The sequence below is a fragment of the Notothenia coriiceps genome, unplaced genomic scaffold (genome assembly GCF_000735185.1).
Source record: "Notothenia coriiceps isolate Sejong01 unplaced genomic scaffold, NC01 NC01_scaffold00003129, whole genome shotgun sequence".
In the NCBI taxonomy this organism is placed as follows: Eukaryota; Metazoa; Chordata; class Actinopteri; order Perciformes; family Nototheniidae; genus Notothenia; species Notothenia coriiceps.
In genome coordinates this window covers 128,686-140,232 of record NW_011335830.1, presented here as the reverse complement: position 1 = coordinate 140,232, position 11,547 = coordinate 128,686, and the positions used below count along the sequence as shown (strand labels likewise).

Sequence of the window (11,547 nt, the reverse complement as noted above, 5' to 3'; positions counted from 1 at the left end):
ACATGACTTTCAAAGGCATATATTTAACGTTCCAAAGTACTATAAACGCTGCCTACAACAATAGGCAGATGGTTCCCTTTAAACACATTTCACCAACGATGCAGTTTATGTCATTTTTAGAGAAAAACACAATACTCTTCCACTTTTAATTGGAGGCGGGTTCGCACAAAAAACCAAATATGCGTGATAATAATAATTCAAACGTTGCATTTTGAGGTGGAATGTCTATGAGTAGAGTGTGGGCTAAAACAAGTGCGCAGAACCGGTTTATTCCTGCGGGAAAATACTGTAGGCTAAACCTGAATCTTGTTATCTTATTTTCATAAGGGTTCGTTGACACGGCTTTTATTTTGAAAGCAATGACCGGAAGTTTTTATTATTATTGTTTGACTTGACTGGTACTGAGTCTGAGGGAGAGCCGCGAGTGTCACTCTGTGGATTTGGCTGACTTGTTGCGAGCCTTTCGGGCAAACAATGTATTTTTGTGACATAAAATAGTAAGTAGTTTGCTAAACAACATAGAAAAAGTCGATAACATAGAGGCTTCGTAACAGAAAAAAACACGTAGGATGGGCGAGGGCGAGGACACCGGGTTTAAAACTACTGGCTCCAAGTGGCTGCTGCCTGTCAGTGAACTATTGGGCTTTCCTCTGGATCAGGTAAGAGTAGGTTACCTGTCCATGAATAACAGTTATTTTTAGAGTCAGAGTTAAGATTTCTAAATTTCCAAATATATGTTGCGAATAAAAGTATGTGTTACTGGTCTATCAATTTTTACATATTTTATTATTTTATTTTACAAGAGAAACTTTACTATTTTTGACATTGAAATGACATATATTAACGTCGTGTCACTACTTAGAGAGACTGGCAGTAATTCCTCATCAGTGACGCCCACATCGAAGTTTATTTGCAATGCTGGAGATAATGATTTTTGGTGATTATGTTTCTCCAAAAATGAAATTTACAAACAAAAGACCTGCATGGCAAAGTTTACAAAAATAAATAAGCTTCTTAACATTTATCTTCGACTATTTGATATTTTACAAACACAGCAGAAATATACGTCCTTATAGTATTGATACACTACTAATGAGGAGGATGAAACAACATTACAATCCTTGCATTATGCTGTTCCCACAGGAGTTTTCTGTCAGCTATTAAAAACAACATATATATATATATATAGATGCACAAACTAGTATCTATGTCTCCCACACAGGTGAATTTTCTGGCGTGCCAGCTGTTTGCCCTGGCTGCTGCCTTCTGGTTTCGTCTCTACCTCAGTCCTAGCCATGCCAATCCCCTGGTCAGGCACGCTGTGGCCACTCTTCTTGGCATTGTCTTTCTCATCTTCTGCTTTGGATGGTACTGTCAGAGTATATGCTCACATACTGTAGTACTCCATTCAACTTCTCTCAAGATTACAAATATATTTTTAGTAAAAAATAGCTGTTGACCTCTGAGTTCTCAACTATATTTGTCTATTATCTTTCTACATTTCTGACAAACGAACACTGCTGGTGTCCAGTGTGTAGGGTCACATGCTTATAATTATAAGAGGGCACTCAGGCTTTAGACAGTAATGGTGCTAAGAAAGAAGATACACAGGAGAAATGGCTGTTGTAGCATTTGACTAGGGGAAATGTATCTAGGCTTCACTGACGCACACTGCATCCTGTCACAGACATATAAAACACCTATAATGATGCACATGTTCTAATTGTGTGTCCTTGTGTGCAGGTACTCAGCTCACATCCTGACAGTGGTGGTTGGAAGCTACTTGATTATCATCAACGCTGACATCAACAATGTGCACAGGCAAGTGTTGGTCTTCATATTTCATAGAAACATTCACATTGAAGCCTGGGTCATTTAAGTTATTGAGTCAAAAAGGTTGGAATTTAAAATTGATCATGAAATGTAACTGTGGAATTTATGACATGTGAACAAATCTAATATCAAGTGGAATAAAGCTTATTCTTTACTGCCCAGTTAAATCAATCAAAGCTCTTTTGCCCAGTTCAGACAGTTTGTTTAGTCTGAACAACCGTTACTGTATACCTGATTGGTTTGGTTTGACATACACACACTTGTTCTTTTTTATAAATGTTGCTGCAAAGGTCTTGTCTAGACCAGACAGACTGAGAGGTGGATGATATATCTGCTATCTCATTTCCAGAGATACTGGTGCAGTACTAGTTATAGTTGTCGTCAGGTCAAACTTGTCGGACAAGATCAACCTGGAGTTTATTAACGTCATAAGTCATTTGGTAGAGTGAGCAGATGGCTCAGTCCAGATCGTGGTGATTATATTAAACATGATTTTGTAATAATAAGGCAGTATTGACAGTTCAGCCTGTAAAACCAAAGTTTTTTGTTGTTGCTCACCCCTTGGAATTCAATCATTAATTTACTCCCTCCCACTAATTTCCAACACACACTGCAATGCACCCAGCCCCATTATCTCCCTGTTAAAATGTGGCCTCAAATACTGTTGATGAAAGAAACTAATGTAGAACATGTTAGATAAGAACACACACACACACACACACACACACACACACACACACACACACACACACACACACACACACACACACACACACACACACACACACACACACACACACACACACACACACACACACACACACACACACACACACACACACACACACACACACACACACACACACACACACACACACACACACACACACACACACACACACACACACACACACACACACACACACACACACACACACACACACACACACACACACACACACACACACACACACACACACACACACACACACACACACACACACACACACACACACACACACACACACACACACCAATCTCTCTCTCACACATACACACACCCCCTCTCTCTCACACACACCACCCAGACCAGCCTGTTTGGAAACAGCTGGACTGTGAGTGAGTGTGTGTGTGTGTCTTATCCCCATGTCTTACCCAAAACTGTCTTGTGAGCTCGTGGCAGAACCATGAAACCAAAACAAACAAAAATATACAATACACACACACACCCAGTGTGTGTGTGTGTGTGTATATACTGTATATGTGTGTGTTCATTTTAAAATGCAATTTTTTATCTTTGCATCCATGTTATAGTATGGTCTCATATATATATATATATTTATATAAAAAAAATAAAAATGTAATATGTAATCCTCATATTTGGTTGTGTGTTTGTGTGTTAGCTTGAAAGAACTTGGCTCAAGTGTATCATTGTAGTTTCTTTTTTTGTTCTGAATGGAACAACACAAACAAAATGTTTGGTTCTGGTATTTACGAGATTACCTGCAGGGAAATGAAGACAAACCCTGTTGTTCTATACATGTGCAAACAAAATGCATTTTAAACTTTGTTAAAGCTGCTTTTTCAACAAGCCTACCACATAAAAAACCTCTTGATCCGCAACACAGGGTGAGGAGGTTATTCTGATTGGAGCACGACAAACTCAGGAAACTTGAGGGCACGCCTACAAACCTGTGTATTTTTTCAATTACCTTGAGCTTAAACCACACGTTTCAGGTCAGGTCAGTTCATATGTTGTCATGCTCTCAAGAAGCAGCTTCTCTCATTAGTACCAAAACAGTATATTACAATTGTTCTACTTCAATTGCATGTTGTCGCTTACATTTTAAAAGTCACCAATTTCACTAGACATTATAAGAAAAATCTGAAAATATTGAAAGAGAGCCTCTTACCAGGGTATTCTGGCTAAAATGCTACAAATTCCATAATCATCTCTGAGTAATAGTTTAGTAATAAACACATGTCCTCATTAACCAAGCATGGCAGCCCTACTTGAATAGCAGGTATCTTTCTCCAGAGAATGTGAATTGTCTTTTGTCTGATTGAGTTTTTTTCATTCCCCCACACACAGGTATTCCATGGTGACAGCTATGGGCTACTTGACAGTGTGCCAAGTGAGCAGAGTCTTCATCTATAACTATGGAGTTTTGTCCACTGACTTCTCTGGGTAAGAAAGACAATCCTTTGATTGTCCCGTCTCTTTTCCTCTCCCTATGCCACACCTTGTTGATGATGTTGATAGTCATTTCAGTTTTAAATCTGCTCCAGTGTTATCAGTTCCAAACCATGTTGTACCTGCTTACACGTTGGCCTGTGCCACAGCCTTGTGTAAATACACCAGTGCTGATTAAAAAGCAGCAGTGTGACATTGCCCAACCAGGTGGAGTTAAGGTTCTCCCTGCATCCCGGCAACTATGGATGTGTTATAAACAAAGCTGCTTCTTAAGGAGAGAGCAGTTGTAGTATCAGTAGGATGTTTCTCTTTATTTGAAGGATTCCTTGCATTGCATTTAGACTCTGTAAGGATCATGAAGAAGAGCTAAAAGGAAACGTAGGGAAGCAGGAGAGGATTTCCTATTACACAAGATGCTCATTGCTCATTAGTTCAGAAATGGAAGATTGTGTCACTGTCATCACTTGATGATGTAATAATGTAATTACACATTAGTCATCATGTGATGACTAATGTGTAATTACATTTCATTATATAGTTACTTTCACACTGATGGCTTGTGGTTGCTTTGATAAAGAGGGTTGAACAGTATATGCATCCCAGCATTCAGAAAAACAGACACATATTTAACTTAATATAGTGTGTGTTTGTCAGGATATTGCCTGACCTGATAGTGTTTTCTGTGGGCAGTTTATCTTTAAAAGGCGCTGGTGTCTCTGCTGACACCATATTGCACAACCTTTTTTGGCTCAGTTTTGGGATGGATGAGTTCGCATGAGGCCTATCTTGCACTCCTCGTGACTCTGGTGATGGTGAGCAGGCCTGTGAGTCAGTCTTGGTTAACGGTCACAAAGTCTTCTGGCTACAGGGGTGGAGAGAGTTGCACAGAGTCGCCGGAAACCTGAAAATGTTTCTCTACTGCCAGCTGCCAGCGCCCATTCTGCTGGCACTGCCAGCCGCTCGGCCTCTCTCTAATTCAGTTTTCCATGCTGTCCACACAATGCAGCCCACTATGTGTGTGTGAGAATGCGTGTGTGTGTGTGTGTGTGAGAGAGAGAGAGAGAGACACACACACAGAGAGAGAGAGAGAGACAGAGAGATGTAGGTTATGTGTGCCTTTGTGCACACACCCTCACATTCTTGGGACAGAGGATTCTCTATCTGTGAATGAAACTAGGGGAGGGGGTGTGAAACTAGTCTGTGCAGACTTACTGTAGAGGACCTCAAAGACCCCCACTGTCGCCCCGTTTCCAGCACTTTTTGGTATACCCAAATACATCAAATTCAGCTGGTTTTTCTCTACTCATTGGATGAAATCATTGGTAGCGTTATTCGATTAAGCTACTTTATGAAATCAATTTATTTAGAGCTTTGGGAGCTGGACAACATGTCTGTCAGGTCGCCTGGTTTACAGAGACATGAATTGAACAGAAGCAAATTGAATTGACTGAATTGCATTGGATAAGTAAGCGACCTGACTTGACACTGCTGGAAACAATGAAGTTATTCACAGGGGGAAACTATGTTCTGTAGCCTGAGGCAGATGTTCAGCAGCTGTTTTGCTTGTTATGGGTTTGTTTGTTTGTTTGTTTGTTTGACTGATCACTAAATATCCTACTGCTGATTAAACATACTGCTTTTAAAACATTTAAAAACAAGATCACTGTATTATAAATATTGTCAGAGTAGCCCATCTATACGGAGCCCCTAAAGGGACATGAAAAAAAAAAAAAAAAAACAGAGAGAGAAAAAAAAAAGTCAGGATAACGGGTTAGTATCTCGTGCGCACGAGATACTATCTCGTGCGCACGAGATACTAACTCGTGCGCACGAGATACTAACTCGTTATCCTGACTTTTTTTTGGGGAGAAAGTTACCGGTGCGCCAAGGAGGAAGTGAAGCGCACAGGACACAACCATTTCATTGCAGACTGTTATGTTTACGTGGGGAAATGACAGTGCATTATTTGAGATATATTTCGTACTCAGACTTCACTTTAAGGACATTTCGGCCAGGGGTGTGTGGTCACTCCAGGAGGCAGCGGGACGTGTAACTCAGAGAAGAGCAGCACCAGCGCTCAAAGAGCTTTTACGCACCGCCTTCTGTGTTTACCTTCATTGAACAGCTATAAAGAGTGACCACAGGCNTAGTATGTTTTTGTCACCATTTCCATAGCCCCACCAAAAATATTTTCCACCAGCCGCCACTGTCTACACCCCTGGCCGAAATGTCCATAAAATTAAGTCTGACTTCAAAATATAGTCTATCTCAAATAATGTATGCTCTGTCATTTCCCCACGTAAACATAACACACTTTCCACACTTTCTCAAAAAAAATAAAGTCAGGAAAACGGATTCGTTTCTCGTGCGCACGAGAAACGAATCCGTTTTCCTGACTTTATTTTTTTTCTCTCCATTTTTTTTTTTTTTCCATGTCCCTTTAGGGGCTCCGTACATCTACATCAGGCTGGTGTTGTGAGTCTAAAAACATCAGAATGCTCTTGACTGCTAAAAAATCATCACCACCACTGAAATAGAATTGAGTGGATAATGAAGTGTAACTACAGATAAAATGGCAGCTGCTCTGACCAGCTTGATTTGAATGGTGATGTCGGTTCTACTCCTATTCTTCCTTGGTACTTATTTCTTATTATTACTTTATTTGAAGATAGGCAGTGAAAGTTGGATTATATATCCATTAAAAGTATAATTTCAGTTATAAAGTCAGTGTCTAAAATGAATTGACTCGTAACTTTTTGTGCCCAGGCCTTTGATGATAGTTACCCAGAAGATAACCACACTGGCTTTCCAGCTCCATGATGGTAAGGAACACACACACACACACACACACACACGCACACGCACACGCACGCGCACACGCACACGCGCACACACACACACACCAAGTTCCAGCCAATGAAGCAGCTACATTAAATTCAGCCATCATTGTTTTTGGTAAAGAGTGATCAAATTGAAGTTTTGAACAGATTACTGATGACATTGTTTCTTATCTTTTAGGTATGTGTAAGAAATCTGAACAACTGAGCCCGGGGCAGAAGACTCTGGCAATAAAGTACGTTTTACTGTGGCGAAAACTGAAAACTTTTATTTTAAATGGCAATAAGTCGGAGCCCTTTGGGGTGCACATAGTTTTGCAGGATTTATATTTATTGGGACACAATGTCCCTGTCAAAGTATATATGCACTGATTTATCACCTTAGTTTAAAGAATAAATAAACTTTTTTTTTTCATTTAGCCACAAAGGACAATGACAAGGAGAAGCAATGGTGGTGAATAGTGTGTTCATGTCAAAAGCATGCTGGGAACTTGAGTCACAAGAGTCATCTTTTTGCATGGCAAATATAACATGTCATGTTTATGCATGTGAATCGAAAACAAAACAGTCATCATTGTACCATGCATGCCATTTTAGAATGTATTTAATGTATTTACTTCATTTAATGTACAGTATTCACTCATTATCATCACATAGTGTGGCTCCTGTGTATAAACGCTTATGTTTTATTGTATCAGAATACGATTGTACTTTGATTGTGCCATCAAATGATCGTTCAGCCTTGATGTATTCATAACCGGCAAACTAGACTGAAGCTCAGTTTAGGAATCAATTAACTTATTGAAATGGACTCTTTTATGATTCCTGTGTGTATTGAGTATTTTGAAACTTGTTACAATTCATAACCAGTTCTCCATAGTTCCTCACAAAGCTGCAGCACTGTTGTAATCGGGGAACAAAGCGACCAAATCAACGACTAATCAAGCTGAAATAAAGGGATTCTTGGTTTGGGTTTCATTCATTTCTTCTAACAATCTTTCTACAGTGTGAGGCCTTCCCTCATCCAGTACCTGAGTTACAATCTGAACTTCCTGAGTATCTTGGTGGGACCATGCAGTAACTATAAGGAGTACATAGACTTCATAGAGGGCAGACACATCAGCAGGAGGCTCAGGCAGCACTCAGGGACGTGTAACGGGCACAACGGCTACGATAAGACACCGGAGCCTTCGCCTAATGTGAGTTCATGAACGCACATTGCGGTTCGGCAGAGAGACTAAAGTAACATCTGCCTGTCCATTATAGACCGCAGTCTTCTCCTGTTCTGTTTTTTGTATTCACTTGAGACTTTTTTAACCGCATCAGGAGTTTGATTCTTCCGTTTGTGAACATAGTCCTATTGCTGTTATTGTTTCAGTATTGTTCTAAATAAGACTCATTTCCTCTCATCTCCATCTCCATCCCAGTCATCATCTCCATTTGTAATCTGTGATTTCCTCTCTGCTCAGCACTTATCTGTTTTCTGTGCAGAATGCTGTCTGTAGAAAGCTGCTGGTGTGCAGCGGATGTATGCTGTTCTTCCTCACTGTGACTCGAGCCCTGCCAATAACGTACAACGTGGACCCTCAGTTTGTGAACAATGCCCCCTTCCTCACAAGGCTCACCTACGCCTTCTTCTCCATACAAGCAGCAAGGCCCAAGTTCTACTTCGCATGGACACTATGTGAGTTTAATGGGACCATGAGCGTTGTTGTTACTGCCAAGGAAGTCGTGTGACTTACATTTGTCTCTGTTCTGTCAGCTGATGCTGTCCACAATGCAGCAGGATATGGTTTCTTGGGGATGGATGCAAATGGGAAGCCATCTTGGGACCTGATCTGCAACATCAACATCTTGAGGATTGAGGTACCTTCAATGTTTCACAAGATTTCAAATAACAAACCTACATTAGTCTCCCACACTGTGTCAAGCATGTGGATGTTGGTCTAATTCTAGCAATTATGTGGTTATTTTTCTTTTAGACCGCAACCAGCTTCAAGACATTCATAGACAACTGGAATATTCAAACAGGAATTTGGCTCAAAACGTAAGTCCTGCAAATGTGAACTTCAATACTCATGCCTGCAGCCAGAAAACATTTACTCAACTTAGATTTCACAGACATTTTTGAATGTGTGATTCCTCCCATCTCCTCAGGGTGTGTTATGACCGAGCCCCCAGGCACAGGTTGCCGTTGACCTTCATCCTGTCGGCCCTGTGGCACGGTGTTTATCCTGGGTATTATTTCACCTTCATCACTGCCATCCCCATCACCATGGCAGCTAGAGCTGTAAGTTCTCTATCTCCTCTGGAAAAAATGAAATCATAAATAAAAAGTAAATAAATCCTCGAACACACAACTGCAAGGAACGTTTCTATAATTTGTATTTGATGAAAAAAAAACTAATATTATTATTATTATTATTTACTCTTCTTGACAGTATTAGAGCAGTTCTCGAAATGTGTATCTGTCAGAAATTGGTTATACACCTGTATTTAACTTTAAAAAAGGGCTTGAATTGTACTTTCCTGAATGTGCGGTTAGGATTGATGGACCAGCTTCATCTGAGGTTAAAAAAAAAAAGTATACCAGGCTGACATGTTGATGAAAGTTATACCAAAGCAAAATGTAAGGAAGGAATATCTTTCTTTTTTTAAGGAAGGTAATACAGTTTGATCATGTCACTTCATTGGGTTGGTTGAAATTACATCAACAGCATTGCTTAAATACACTAATCATATCATGGATGTGAAAACATTGATTTATCTCTCTCTGTTAATCTGTCCCTCCCCACCAGGTACGGAAGTCTGTCCGCCAACACATGCTGAGCTCCAGAGGCTTGAAGCTGGGATATGACCTCTTCACCTGGGCAGCCACCCAGCTGGCCATCTGCTACACTGTGATGCCTTTCCTGCTCCTAGCAGTCGAGTCCACTTTGGTTTATTACAGGTAGGTTCAACTCATCTTTAGTCCTCTTATTGTCTCAATAAGACTCATACTTGCTGCATGCATGTGGCCATATAGGTCAGCGTGACATCAGTTCTGTCATCTGTCCACATTTACAAAGGTCAGCACAGACTGCATGTAATTCAAGCACCAGCTGTGTATGTGACAAGTACTAGTGATGATGTTACTTGCCCCTCCTCTCTTACAACAAACAAAAGAGCCTTTTTCCCCTCATGTTTTCTATTATTCATGTAAAGAGTGCATTCAGATGTCAGAAATTGGAGAAAAATGCCCATCAGAAATTCCCAAGGAAAGATCTGACATATTTAAAAGTATTTTATGCCCAATACACCTTAAAGATATTCAGTTAACTATCATAGAAGACTAAGGAAACCAGCATATACACATTTCAGAAGTTGGAACCAGAGACGGTTGGCATTCATAGTAATGAAAATAGCTCCTCATACATTTCTTGTCAATCATCTTATTGTTGCAGCTCGTATTCCTGCCTGTAATTGCCTTTAGCAACACAAAGTATATAAAGAGTTATTTCAAATTCATTTGAGGCATGCTCTGTTTTGCCTGTGACGTTTTCTTACTGAGCTAAAGTTCCTTGTACAGTTCATTTATGACATAAGTACTGTCATATTGTGTCTTCTCTCCTAGGTCTATGTATTTCCATGTTCACATCATCAGCATTCTGGCTGTGATCGCCCTGCATCAGAAACACAAACCCAGTGAACTCTCTGCCACCAACAAAACATGTTCCTCGTCCTCTTCCTCCTCCTCGTCTCCGTGCCCAGCACAGTGCCAGCCTGTTCACTCCAACAGCAACAACAAAGTGGACTAAAAAGCCCTTCTTTATGTTCTCTTACCGGGCTCCCAGTCAAGAGGTGTTCTCTCAAAGACAAGTGAATATCCCCAAAGGGCATTCAGCAAACTCAAAATGGGAAAACATTATTTATTTGATGGGACAACACAGAGCTGGGAAAGAAGACCTTGATGGAAACGCGATGAATCACTTGAGCATATGGCACTGGAGAGACTGTTTCTGTCATATTGTAATATCAACACCACCAGGACACTGACCTCCTCCACCTGCCCCCCCTGCCCCCCCCCATGCCCATCTCAACACCAGCCTGCCTCCTCCAGCAACAATGCAACAGTGTGAAGAGAGAAAGGGAGCTCACTTTCTTCCCTGTCCTCTATCTGCACTGTCCTGCCCATTGGTGGGATCTTAGCCAGCACAGTAGGAGAGCAACAGGACACACACACACACACACACACACACACACACACACACACACACACACACACACACACACACACACACACACACACACACACACACACTAAAACACGCACGCACACACACACACACACACGTACACTAAAACACACATACACTTACATACACACGTACACTAAAACACGCACACACACACACACACACACACAAACACTAAAACACAAATATGCACATACTCTCTTCGAAGCGCTCATACTTTGTCACACTCTGATGGCATACAATGGCTGCTCTTGTGTGGCTACAACAAAAGAGCATACCAAGAAGAGTGAGAGCCCTGGCGTGTGTGTGTGTGTGTGTGTGTGTGTGTGTGTGTGTGTGTGTGTGTGTGTGTGTGTGTGTGTGTGTGTGTGTGTGTTTCTCTCACTGATAGTTTTTTACTCTGAGTGGAACAACACTTGAAATACCAATAAGACCATGATGCATCTGT

At 40.8% G+C, this 11,547-nt stretch overlaps 1 protein-coding gene across 1 annotated transcript; it reads left to right on the top strand.

The window, feature by feature from the left end:
- The first annotated feature begins 417 nt into the window (after positions 1-417).
- mboat1 (membrane bound O-acyltransferase domain containing 1) lies at positions 418-11,143 on the top strand. Its single transcript, XM_010766152.1, has 13 exons — positions 418-659; positions 1,223-1,368; positions 1,744-1,821; positions 3,926-4,021; positions 6,794-6,849; positions 7,046-7,100; positions 7,871-8,063; positions 8,356-8,548; positions 8,627-8,730; positions 8,847-8,911; positions 9,022-9,154; positions 9,663-9,814; positions 10,478-11,143. Exons 1-13 carry the CDS (start codon positions 570-572, stop codon positions 10,659-10,661), a joined length of 1,545 nt encoding a protein of 514 aa, XP_010764454.1. The 5' UTR covers positions 418-569; the 3' UTR covers positions 10,662-11,143.
- Positions 11,144-11,547: the final 404 nt, after the last annotated feature.